The sequence below is a fragment of the Myodes glareolus genome, chromosome 8 (assembly GCF_982192425.1).
Source record: "Myodes glareolus chromosome 8, mMyoGla1.1, whole genome shotgun sequence".
In the NCBI taxonomy this organism is placed as follows: domain Eukaryota; kingdom Metazoa; phylum Chordata; class Mammalia; order Rodentia; family Cricetidae; genus Myodes; species Myodes glareolus.
Genome location: NC_142033.1, coordinates 9463332 through 9476916, shown reverse-complemented (window position 1 = coordinate 9476916; position 13585 = coordinate 9463332). Strand labels below are relative to the sequence as shown.

The window sequence follows — 13585 nt, the reverse complement described above, 5'->3', positions numbered from 1 at the left end:
TATGCCAGGCACTCACAGAAGAGTTGCAATAATTTGAATAAGAAAATGAATAAGAAAAAAAAAGAAAGAAACGTAGAGTTCTAGATGGTAAAGCTATCTTCAAATATAATCTGATTAAGTTCTATTCTTAATCAATTCTGATTAAGGACTGATTCAAAGTCCAAAAAGTAAATTAGATTTACTTTTCCTATAATTAAAAATGATTGACCCCCCCATCACCAACTTGTTCTATCTGAAATGTCAACTTTACTATCAATCAAGACTATTTGTAATATATATATAAAATCTTCCATTTAATAATATGAAGGTAGGGCAGGGTATTGTGGCACACACTTTTAACCCCAGCACTCTGGAGGCAGAAGCAGGCAAATCTTTCTAAGTTCAAGGCCAGTCTGATATACATAGTAAGTTCCAGGCTGGCCAGGGCTACATAGTGAGACCTTGTCAAAGAAAGGAAAAAGCAAAACAAAACAAAAAACATTATCTGTTGGTCTGTAAATATAGTTTCTATAGGAAAATTTGAACAACAATACAACCACATTTTAGAGAAAATTAGCAGTCCCGTGCACAGCAGACCCAGCCCTCAGCTCTCTGTGCACTATGTTTGTCTGCCTCACTCCTGACTGTGTGCATACAGAGCACACAGCAACCTTCACGGGCGACGGAAGAAAGGACTGTCAAAAAGACTGCCTAAAGTTAACCAAGTCGTCACCACTTTACCTACAGGCTTTAAGTCCAGCAGATGGACATGTAGAAAGGAGGACTGGATTAAACCAATTTAAACCAAACATATGGCAACTGCATGAAGGAGGTCGCCTGCCTCAGGCGCACAGGAAGTGTAACTGTGACAGAAGATGCCCTGCCTGGCTTCACTATGTCTTTTAGCGAGCAGTTTAAAAGCTCCATTAGGGCAGACGTGCACAGGTTCTCACACATCTGAACCCTAACACTCACATGGGGATAATATTGCTGGGTCTGAACTCTGGGCATCTGTGGGTGGCCAGCACTTGGTCCAGGTCTGCCCTTGGACAGTGGCTGCCTCTCATAAGGACTTTTAGATGACTCCTGTCCTGGCGCAGGCTTCCCTTGGGCTCTGCAGAGTCTGTCACGCAGCTGCACGATATTTGGCTGTAGAAGCAATGGAAGAAAACAAACTGTTAATCCACCCAGCTGTATGACAGCATGCTCTGACTTCTTAAAAGCAATCTGATCATTTATATTAAGTACTCTACAAGAGTCTACATTCTACTCCTGAGATACTGAGACTGGCAACTTGTAACCTCAGTGAGGCAGGACTATGGCTACCTCGTGGTTAGGACACCAGTTCAATGTCATACCATCGTTGCTCTTTGGTCGTTTTATGGCACAATAACAGTGCTGCCAAATCACAGGGTCACCTTAGAAAACACAACTGAAAGAAAGTTCTCCAAGAGAAGCCACTGCTGCAGCTAGTGATGGAAAGGGGTCCAACTGATTAACTAAGAGACATTCTTAAAATAATTAAAAGGAAAAGGCATTAAGTTCAAACCTGGACCTCAAAGATTCACAAATAAACAAATTTACAAAAATTAACTATATATATTGACTATGTATATGAGACTCTTTAAAAAAACAAATGAGCTAGGCATGGTGGCACAATCCCAGAAGTAGGGAGGCAGAGGCAGGGAATCTCTGAATTTGAGACCAGCCTGGTTTAAAGTGAGTTGCAAGATAGCCAGGGCCCTATCTTGAAAAACTAAACCAAACCAAGATGAATTTAATTACCTGGTTGGTGTTATCAGGCAGAAATGCCAAGGCTGTGGCAATGCTACCCTGGGCTGCCAACAAACTGGCATACTGACTCATCTTCTCAGCCAGAAGAGCCCCTACAGTATTCGTATCCATGGCGTGGGTGAGCTGCACAGCTTTTCGGAGGATGACAACTTTCTCAATCAGATCCTAAATGATAAAATAAGACAATCAGAGATCCCAAAAAGCAGATTTCCAAACACACCAAATGTACAGTGCCTGTCCACATCCTACTTGAAAAGTATGGAAAAGCTGAGCACCATCTAGGTGACGCCCAGCGAGGAGGACGAAGCTCATACCCCATGGACAGCGGACAGGGAGGAGGATGCCTGATCCTCATGGAGGACACATAGGTTACTATGTTCTAAGCATCCTCAACCTGCCAGACATTTGACCACCGATCTCAGACAAATATCCAAACTGATGTGTTGGGCAGGTACCCAGCAGTAGAAGAGGAGCAATGCACGAACATGGCACACCACAGTTCCTGCAACAACACACTACCACACAAACTCACGACAGAGGACACCACGGTTTCTGCAACAACACACTACCATAAAACTCACGAAAGGACTCCACAGTTCCTGCAACAACACACTACCACACAAACTCACGAAAGGACTCCACAGTTCCTGCAACAACACACTACCACACAAACTCACGAAAGGACTCCACAGTTCCTGCAACAACACACTACCACACAAACTCACGACAGAGGACACCACGGTTTCTGCAACAACACACTACCATAAAACTCACGAAAGGACTCCACAGTTCCTGCAACAACACACTACCACACAAACTCACGAAAGGACTCCACAGTTCCTGCAACAACATACTACCACACAAACTCACAGCAGAGGCACATGACCACCACAGGGGCTCACCGCTTGCTCAAGTTAAACATTCCTTCCAAGGCTGGTGGGGCCTTAGGTCACTCCAGGCACCCCTGAGGGGACTGTGCACCGAGGCTGCCTTCTGTTACTCTTCTGCTCTCTGCGCCCAGTCAGGAGCTCCCATCAAAATATGCTGCCCTTGTCAGAGCCCGAGGCCACACCACAGGCCACCCAACCTTTGAATTTCCAAACCATGAACCCAAATAAAACCCTTTTTTGGTAAAAGCTAATTTGCCCAGCCATTTCATGACAATAACGTGGAGCTGACTAACACACACTGTGACAAAGCAGTGGAGCGAGCCTTGTGATGGGAGGGAGTGTGCAGGAGACGCTGCCTGGCTGCCCTGAGGAAGCCATCGATCTGCAAGTGGAAAATACACTTTCTTCTCAGAAACACTTGAAAGGAAAAGCTTGCTTTTTAAAAAAAAAAAAAAGAAAAAAAAACCTGACTTTTAGTCTCAAAAGAATGAGACTAAACACTGACTCTATGGTTAAAATGTTTATCCAGAGAGAAAAACTACTATACTGAATATCCAAAGACTTCATCCACTAACTGTTTAGGGAAAAGTTGAAACTACATGGTCCCCACAGTTTGACTTTCTAGTCTGTGTAGTGATTCTAACCTGAGTTCCTGCACTCTGTACTTTGTGGTCTCTGGTCATAAATGCTTTCCTAGGATGTCCACTGCTTCCCAGGCCTCACTATTGCTCTCTGCCAGAGGTAGGGGTCTGAGAGAGGCAGCTTAAGTCTGAGCTACTTTCAATGCTCTGCTACCTCCCGGGCCCGGTGACTGCAGAACGTGATGGGACCTGACAGCGGCTGCCACAGCTCACGAGCCATCATGTCACACCTGGCCTCTTTAAAGATAACAATAAACACACGATGCTCCAACCAAGAACTCCTAAATGATGGAAGCAACAAGTTTATCGGACAGAAGCATTTCTAATGTGATCCTAAGTGGGTGAGAAGACACTGAAATGTAAGCACCATTGTTCAGAAATACTAACCTGGAGAGACAAGGGGTTGCTACCATCTTGAGCTTTTGTCCAACAAGCAACCAATTTCTCTACATTCCCCGCACAGATATAGCAGAGGCATGCCTGAGCCTGCAGCAGGCTATCTCCTTCACTCTCAAGCCTGGCTCCCAAGAGATCTGTGAACCAAGAGAACAAGGTAAGATGGCATCCACTCCACTGTGTATGAGGCTGTAAGCATTTCCAGGGGCACGGACGACATTTTACAATCAGTAAGAACCAGAAAAAAGACACAACCACTTTAAATGCTCAGTGACTGTTTAGTTGTTAAATAAATGGAGGTGGACAGCATATCATATACTATATAAGATTCTACCTCTAACTACAGAACTGCTTTCCATCAAGAATTTTAGAAGAAACAATAAGTGGGAAAATTTGAACATAAGACTCCAAATAGCACATATAGAATACATTGTCAGTGGTGGCTAAATACACTACAAATGTAATACAAAAATCCAGAAAAAATATAGTGAACATCCACGCCAGCAAGCAAGCTTCTGTTTCCTAAGGCACGAAGTTAGCCCTGGCCTCTAATGATAAATCTTACCTAACTGTTACCGTTACTAATTGATCCCAACTAACATTTATCGAGAACTGCATATGTGCTAATTACAGATGAATAAAATGAGGCTTAGAAAATGATCTTTTCTGGGTCACACAGCTTATAAGTAGCAGAGGCAAAATTTATATTCTGGTCTACCCAAAATCACTATCACCGAAAATATGATCACTAAATGACACATTTTCTATCTGTTCTCCCTTCTGTCTGTCTGTCTGTCTGTCTGTCTGTCTCTTCTTACTGAGAATCAAATTCACAGCTAAACAACTGAGCAGTTAGCAGCAGGCACAATCCATCTTTGTATTCTATAATTCTTACTTGATTTATACAAATCACACAAAGATTTCTAGTAAAAATCCTTAATTGTGCAACACACCCTGTCACCTATGTAACAGATATATGTGGGGCTTCTTACCACACAGGGCTGAGAATTCATCCGGCTTAGCGTAAGTCAACACTGCAGCTAAGGCCTCTCTCCAGTTTTTAAGATCACAGGACTCAACAATCTCCTTCCAGTTCTTCATCACCACAGCGGTGATGAGCTTGAGAAGGAAACGGCAGAGGATGAAGTCTTTACTGCACAGAGACTGAGCTGTCTCACGTCATGTCTGCACGCTGTGACCTAACGCAGGGCGAGCGCTGCCATCAAGTACCATACCTACCAATCTTGATCTTTCACAACTACTTAGATTTAATGACAAATTGAACAGCAGCAAAGTGAAAAACATTCTTGAACCAAATAGCAAATGCTATTTTTCCTTCATAAATCATATCAATGTACTTTACAAAGGGCTTCAGGGAAAAGTATAGGATACTAGCAAAACTGAACAGGAAGATGTTCCTAGGTCCAACTGTTCAGGGGAAGCTACCTGAATATGAAGTCTTGAGGGACTTTATTTGAAGGACAAGCAGGAAAGAACTTTATAAAGAAAGTTAAAAGGCATTCTAGGGGCCAGTGGGATGGCAAAGCAGGGTAAGAGTACCTGCTGCCAAGCCTGAGGATCAAGGCTGATGACTGAGTTCAATCCCCAGGACCTACTTGGTAGAAGAGAACCACTTCATGCAAGTTGTTTGACCTCAACAAGTACGCCGTGGCGCATGTGCATGCATGTGTCATTTTTTTAAAAAGTACAAAGCATTCAAGCTTTAGGAGAACAACATGGAACACAAAACAGAAAGAAAGCCAGTGTGATAGCACAGAGGTGCACAGGCAAAGCTCGGAGACAGGGACAACCACCACTCGGGTTCAGTGCTGAGATAATCCATGAAAAATAATTTCCAGGGTGGGTGTGGTGGGTGATGTCTTTAATCCCAGCTTTGGGAGGCAGAGGCAGGAGGATTTCCGCTTTCAAGGCCAGCCTGGTCTACATGGCATATTCTAGGACAGTTAAGGCTGTTAACACAGAGAAAGCCCATCTCAAAAAACAAAAACAAAAAGCTTCCAAAACAATTGTCTTAAAATATAAAAAATAGCATTAAGCTTGAAAATGTTCAGACCCTCCATGCCGGAAATTCTAGTAACTGAATGATCAAAACTCTGTTCAAATCTTTAGGCAAAACAAAGATTTCTATCACCATATAAAACAATGTTGTTTATCTATGAGGAAAGCATTAAAACGAGCCCAAACAATCCTAAACAGTGACATAATACATCCTGATCATAACATTATAGAATAATTAAGAATCTTTCTAACAGTCCCTAACAACGCAGAAGCTTGCACTATGACAGTGTCTACAAGGAGAATGACACACACATATACATGTGATCTTGACTGTCTACAGAAAGGCCTGGAAAACAGACACTAACTTCTTAACACGGTTAAGACACAACTAAAACTTTTACCTTGAGGTTTTTTAGACTAAACCTCTGGAAGGGAATCAAAATACTGGAACTTTATCATATCAAAGCACAAACAACTATTTCTGGATGAAAGAATTTAATTCTTTGCTAATTTTTTATCTCAATTATCCACTAGGATACTACCTCCATAAACAGAATGATAAAAAGTGTATAATTCTAATGCTCATGAGGTTAGGGCAGAAGAGTTGAAGATTTGGGGAAAGCCTGGGCTAGTAACAAGATCCACCATCTGAAAAATAATTTTTTTTGGTGGGAGGGCAGGGTTTGAAGACAGGGTTTGTGTAGCTCTGGCTGTCCTCTAACTCAGAGACCCACCTGTCTCTGTCTCATGGGTGTGAGGATTAAAGGTGTGTGCCACCACACCTGGCTAAAAGAAAACATTTTTAAAGTATATATGTATATGAGTGCATGTGTTTCTCTGCTACTATTTACTTAAAAAAATAACATACCCTGGTAATTTTGCTTTGAGATTTTGCAAAGTATTTTTTTTGTGTTTGAGCCAAGAGTTCTTGTCCACCTGCTATGGCTAATATAATAGCATCAGCCATTCGGTTATCATGTAAACAAAGGTCAACCGCACTCTCAAAATTGCCCGTCAGCAAAGCCCGAGTAATTAATCCATCAATATCTGCAACAAGGAAACACAACATCCAAGTTAAATAGAGTCTGTTACTAGAAAACTGTGCACATCAGGCTTTATACACAGGCAAATGGAGAACACAATGCTAATTTTTTTATTACTAGCAGATAAAATTTGTAAAATAAACTGTCACTATTTACAGAAGCTATGGAAATGGATCATTTTGTATTAGTAAAGATCACTTAGGTGTGTCAGAACACATCAGCCTTTTCAAGACACTGGTAAGACCATAAGTGACAAAAGTTCTCTCTCACCCCTGCCCAGCATGATGCTACATTTATTGGTACATAACTGAGCTCCCAGGTCTCGGGAGCTCAAAATCACGCATCTATAGAGACCTCTTGAAAAAGCAAAAAGCAACAGTGCACTGTTTTCACTGACTCCTTATGGCTACGAGAGATTTCAGTCAACACCAATAGCACTTACCTCCACTGACGGAGATGTTAAATGTCCCTCCAGCTGAAGGCAGAAAATCAGACTCCTGTTTTTCCTCTTTAATTTGCTAAAGAGATGAAAAAGGCAGTTTAGCCAAAATGAAACTGAAATAATTTTCTGCCAAAAAAAATATATGATTATTCATCTACTGAGACGATAATACACCAAACTGTTTCAAGATGTTCCCAATCTACGGGTAGACTAGGATCTTGGACTTCTAAGGCATTAATTCCCACGAGACATAAATAAAACCCAGACATCTGAAACACCAAATCAAGTGTTCATACTCGTCACAGAGACCTGAAAAGTTGCTGTCAAAAGTAAGGAACATTTTTCAGACCCCCAACTTTGAGTGGCTTCAAAATGTAAAATACACATATTTTTAATTATAGTGTCTATAGGTTTGGCTATAAAGTCTTTCTGTCTAAGTTGAATCACAAAAACAAATCCCTTGGTGTCCTCAGTACAAAAGTAAAGCAAGCCTGGAGCAATGGCTCAGTTACAGAGCACATGTCTCTCCAATGTCATAAAACAACAACAAAGCAGTATAAACACTGTTCTAAGCATTTGGATGCTTTTGAATAAACCAAATTAAATCATACATTTTATTTTCATTTAAATTAGTTATATATTGAACGATATATAGTCTGACAATACACACACACACACACACAAATACACACATACCTATTATAAAAGTTACAAACTGAGTGACTCAATTCAAACTCTAAATACAAAATTGCTGTGGAATATTAATTCAACTGTGTGTTATACTTGTTTCTGCTGCACTTGTTTAACGACGTAAAGAGTGTCACATCTGTATATGCTGCTAAATATTACCTTACGTAAAGTTGTGTTACATCTGTTTACACTGCATTTGCTTCACCTTGACAACATAAGGCACCTGTTTGGTCTAATAAAGAGCTGAACAGCCAATAGGTAGGCAGAGAAAGGATGAATGGAGCTGTCAGAGACAAGAAATAGGAGGAGAAATGTAGGCTCAAGGAAAGAAGAGAACAAACGTCCAGAGCAAGACGCCAGTCAGACATGAGAAGCAGTAGAAGAAGAGAAGAAAAGTAAAAAGCCCTGAGGCAGAAAGCAGATAAGGAGAAACAGGTGAATTTAAGGTAAAAGAGCTGGCCAGAAATGAGCATAAGCTAGGTAGAACATTCGTAACTAATAACAAGTCTCTGTGCCATGATTTGGGAGCTGGCTGGTGGCCTAAAAGAAAAAGTCTAGTATACAAAATGATCTGAAATTCAAAACTTCTTAGATTTTCAGATTAAGGATAATCAGCTTTATAAAGACTCTGTACAGACATCCCAAGTCTTTCTTCTGAAATGAAAACAAAGTTATCCGATATGAAATCAAACATTCATGCAGACATTTGTTCTGCCCACACATCTGAATGTGAAAGCTGAGTCATTCTGTGCAGAGTACAGCACTGGCTCATCTAAGGACTTAGGTCACTGGCCTTACCCTATCCCTTCTCCCCTTAGCCAAGTGCTGGCACTCACACTCATCACCCCGAGGAACAGCTCGGCTACCACCCTCACTGTCTCTGTTTACTAAATTCACAGAACGACACTTTCAGGCTAGAGACGCACACCGGGTATGGATACAGACCTGGGGTCCATGAAGCCCTGGGCTCAACCCCTAGGAGGACACAAACAGCACAATCTTCCCATTTCAAACGTGCTTTCTATACACAACTAACACACCTGTATTATGAACTCCTGAGATACAAGTAGGGCCCCAAATGCTTAATTTTTTACATACCGAAAACCTTGAATGTACAAGGTACTAGATCTGAAAAGCAAATACTATCTGTTACGTTGGGAGCGTAGCTCCCAGCCCCTGGCATCCATCCCAGCCTCCCTGGCCTGGGAGTTGCTTTGGTCTAGACTCCAAATCCCAGCATGCCAGGTCCTGACCACTCCCACAGGGTATTTAGGTGGGCTCCCAGAGGAGAAACACGTGGTTTTCGGGTCTGTAAGTGCTCCCTGCTTTCCTGTCTCCCCACCATGCACTCGGCCACCCAAAAGCGTCTTACTTAATAAAATGATGGGCATTTTCATTTGATTTGACCTAATTGGATTTCTTGCACCAGCTGAGCTGCTTTTCTTACTATTTTTTTTACTTAACATTATCATCAAGACAAAAGGGAAGATTTTTATCCCCTTACACATAATTTGTTTCAAGCCTTCACAATATGCAATGACTACTGTTTGGCTAAGTATTTTATCACCTATTATTTCATGAGTACATGAACAAATAGACTTTAATTTGATGATATAGTTAATATATAGAAATGAACACCCTTTGCAGGTATCTATAATTTTCCTAGGTATCTCCAAAACTAGTTCAAAATTTTAGCAACATTTTACAGTGTTCTCTATTTCCTTATTAAATTCTGGGAGATTGATTTTAATAGAAAATATATTTCACAATCACTTTATAGCAGCCCAATATGTTTATGAATTATTTATAAACATTCCATAGTCAAGATAGTCCCCTACCATAAAAGGCAATGGAAAAGTCAAAGATTAGATAAGACATAAGAACTTGATTAATTTTCCAAGATGAAATAAAATAGAAAGCAAGAAAAGTAAACTATGGAATTAGTTGTTAGTTGGGGGGAGAAAGAGAGAGTCACAAGGAAATAAATTAATGACACAGCTCTGTATTCAAGGTCTCTTGTCAATTAGTTATAGAAATTACCAAGCACAGCTGAGGATACACTAATAGTTAAGTCATCACAATTAACTTAGTTTTATAAAATACTCTTTGCTGTGTCCCAGTTCAGGACCAATTTAGAAGCATCTATCACTGACAGCGGGCTATACAAATCAAAGCGCCAAGAAAAAAGCATTAACTTGACATGCACAGCAACTATATTTCTGAGTAAAATCTGTCAGTTTAGCATATTTGCAGCCATCTGACCCAATTAAGGAAATCTCACATCTACCACTAATTTTAAGACACAGTATCAAGAACCTGGGCCAATGAACTAGCGTGCAGAGATACTTTTGTTAGGCAAGATAAATAGACTCTTACTCTTAAAACACCTGAGAAAAAAATACATTCAAACATAATTGACAACAAGTAGTCAAAAAAAAGTCCGTATTTTCACGTGAGATACACAGTTATCACACAATTGTTCAATATAATAAAAATAAGTACCTCTCCCAAGAGCTGCTCTCCAGCAGCGGGGCTCTCCTCCCCATCACTCTGTGCTACTTGGTCAGGGTCTTTAAGAGCCTTTGGTACATAAAACAATCACAGAGGGAGGTGAAGAAAGCAGCATTAAAAGGTTATTAGTAACAAGAGAGACAAAGACCCAACCAACCACATCCAGAGCTTGATCGTGAGCAGCAACCTGGCAAGTTTATCCCAGAAACAACATTAAAAGGAAAGCAGGAACAATCACTATCACCACCTTCCCTTTTGGCTACCAAATGTCATGAGACATACAAGCGATTTACCTTATCTGAGCAGACATTGGTTCAGTTTTCCCTTTTAAGAAGTTCAAATATACCAAAAGACATGCTTTACCAGCTAAACTTAAGATGAGAATTATAAACTTACTAAAATACTTGGAACTGGTATTTTCTAGATCAGTAGGCACAAAACAGATCAGCTTCTCAAACTACCCTTCTTGTCAGGATCTAACCAAACTCTCAGGAGAAAGCTACATTTAAAGGCCTTCTTACCACGTCGGATCCATCCACTCTGTTCAAGGCCAAAGCAATCTGAAAGGAAAACAACAGCTCACCTACTAAACACAATTCTATTCAGGGTGGACAGCAAGGTTCGGCTTTACTCCATTCTCAGCCAAACCCCACAAAAGTTCCTATCAGGGGAAGTATGTTTAAGAAGAGCAAGACACCTGTGCACAGCTGGTTCTCACTGGCTCTAGCTCCATTTACATGAGATTCTACTATCCAGATGATCATTAGCTCTGCTGAAAACACCTGTGCACAGCTGGTTCTCACTGGCTCTGGCTCCATTTACATGAGATTCTACTATCCAGATGATCGTTAGCTCTGCTGAAAACACCTGTGCACAGCTGGTTCTCACTGGTTCTAGTTCCATTTACAGGGGATTCTACTGTCCAGATGATCTTCAACTCTGCGGTCAATCAACCTTGAAAGAAACATGTTCTTGGACCTTGCTGTTTTAATAACTATAAATCATTGCTTCTTTGCTTGTTAATTTTTTTTTCTTATTGTTTTGTTTTCTAAGACCGGGCCTCACTATGTCACCCTGGCTGGCCAGGAACTCATGGAGATTTATTGGCTCTGCCTCCTGAGTGCTGGGGCTAAAGACTTGCACACCTGGCTTACAAGTACTTTTTAAAAAGATGTCCGCAGGTACTCAATATAGAATGAATTGCTTTAGAAGTATTTTGATAATAATTGTATTTCCTAATTTTTTTTGCTTTCAGGCATACAAGCAAAACTTTAATCTAAGTTTTCAGGAAAACCTAGAAAAATCAGAGCATGAAGAAGTTATGGCTAATAAGGAAATCAAGTAACCCCTAGCGAACACTTTAAAGGAGAAAGCGAAGACACTAGCACTGAGGCTGCCCTGAGAGAGCACACACCTAGACAGCATCAGAAGCAGCCCCGCCATCCAGGCAGCTGTGCAATGCTACAGAAAGCTTAGTTTCCATCAACAGAGGTGAAGGATCAGAGGACAGAACAGCGTTCTCAAGGCTTCCACCGATTTTACTGCTACTGATGCTGACGTCAACACTGTACAGTGAAAACTACAGAACGCTAATGATGTGTTTTTCTCTTTCAAAAAAAGGGAACTCTTTCTTTCAAAAGTTAAACTATGAAGCAAACTACTTAGACCTTGTTTACTTAGTGACAAAAATTTATCCTGCTCCAGATACCTGTTAGCTGGTCAACAATAAGCCATTTAAGAATTTCACGCTAGTTGGGCAGTGGTGGCTGGAACACGCCTTCAATCCCAGCACTCAGGAAAAAGAGGCAGACAGATCTCTGAGTTTGAGGTCAACCTGGTGTACAAATTGATCCACATCAGCCAGGACTAAACAGAGAAACTCTGACTCAAAAACAAAAGTTTCATGCTAAGGCATCAGTCTCGTGAGGCTGGAGGAGCGCAGTTGTCCTGACAGTGTTCTTCCCATAAACCAATCCCCGCCACCCTCCCGCTGCCAGGCCACTGTGACACACCTTAATAAACACCTCGGTGTGTGTGACAAACTATCTCTGACAGTGGCTGAATTAAAAGTGGTTCTGACCGAAGTGGAGTTTCACATTGAAAACTTTGGATAGCAGCTATTAAATGTCTGCTGACTGATCTGAGAAAGCCTGTGAGAACTCTATAAACAAGACAGCCCACAGCACAGGAGCGTCTGTGGAAGGAGTTTACCTTCTTCCCCAGATCTTCTCTTCTGTAGCCGAGAAGCTCGAGGTATTTCCCACGAGAGTCGTCCTCAAAGTTTACCTTTGAAAAGAGATACAAGTTTCAAACAAAGACCTACACTTAAAACCTAGTTTTTCTAAGAATTAACTAAATTCTAAATCAAATTACTAAAAAAAAAAATCTAAAGTCTATAAAATCCTGAAAATTCACTGTGCAAAAAGAACTTAGTTTTCACACCTGGCTTTTTAGATAGGCAAGTGTGTATATGTCTTGCTATACAGCCTCAACTCAGATCCCTGAGTGCTGACATTACAGGTGTCTGTCACTGTGCCCAGCTTGGGTTTCTTGAATTTCATCATGCATTCCTGAAATCATACTATGTCTTCAGAAGGAAGATAGACTTAGATTATCATAGGAACAATTATCGATAATGAAATAAAACCGACCTTAGGGCCAGAGGGATGGCTGAGCAGGTGAGTGTGCTCTCTGTAAAATGAGCATGCACAAAGACATGCAGAAAAAGAAATTAAGAATAAACCCAACTTTACCTTCAAGAAGGACCACACGTTCTTCTCAAACTCAGTCTGAGACGCATCGATCTTCCTCTGGCAGTAACTGGTGAAGCTCTGGGACTGCACAACCTGCTGCAGCTGCTCCGAGCGGCTCAGGAAGTCCTTCTCCGTCACCACCTGGCTGATGAACACGTGCTGCCGCTGCTGCTGTGGCTCTGCTCCCTGCTGCGGCTGCACTTTAGCATGCTCAAAAGTCACCAGTTTCCCTCCAAACTGTGACAAGAAACAAACTCATCAGCCACTAAACCGTGCACCCAAAGTGAACCTACTGTAAGCCTGCTGAAATAAGAACTGTACAGAGAACTGACACACCCTCCCACACCTCCAACTGCCCTTTTCAGTTTTCACAAGGCACCCTGGACGCAACGTCCTTTGTGCTGCCCCACAATGTCTCGGCTAATAT

General features: G+C 41.3%; 1 protein-coding gene across 29 annotated transcripts in view; it reads right to left on the bottom strand.

Moving 5' to 3' along the window:
• Nucleotides 1-13585, bottom strand: part of Sec31a (SEC31 homolog A, COPII component) — a 56605-nt gene that overhangs the window by 19287 nt on the left and 23733 nt on the right. For 11 of the 29 annotated variants that reach the window (XM_048426638.3, XM_048426620.3, XM_048426645.3 and 8 more), the window contains exons 11-20: nt 13159-13395; nt 12617-12691; nt 10927-10965; nt 10397-10474; nt 7205-7280; nt 6588-6766; nt 4693-4819; nt 3692-3837; nt 1765-1938; nt 955-1128 (exon numbers count right to left, since the gene is read on the bottom strand). In XM_048426638.3, coding sequence (XP_048282595.2) covers nt 955-1128; nt 1765-1938; nt 3692-3837; nt 4693-4819; nt 6588-6766; nt 7205-7280; nt 10397-10474; nt 10927-10965; nt 12617-12691; nt 13159-13395 — 1305 coding nt within the window. The remainder of the gene's footprint in view (nt 1-954; nt 1129-1764; nt 1939-3691; nt 3838-4692; nt 4820-6587; nt 6767-7204; nt 7281-10396; nt 10475-10926; nt 10966-12616; nt 12692-13158; nt 13396-13585) is intronic. The other 18 variants (XM_048426695.3, XM_048426726.3, XM_048426802.3 and 15 more) reach the window with 3 other exon arrangements.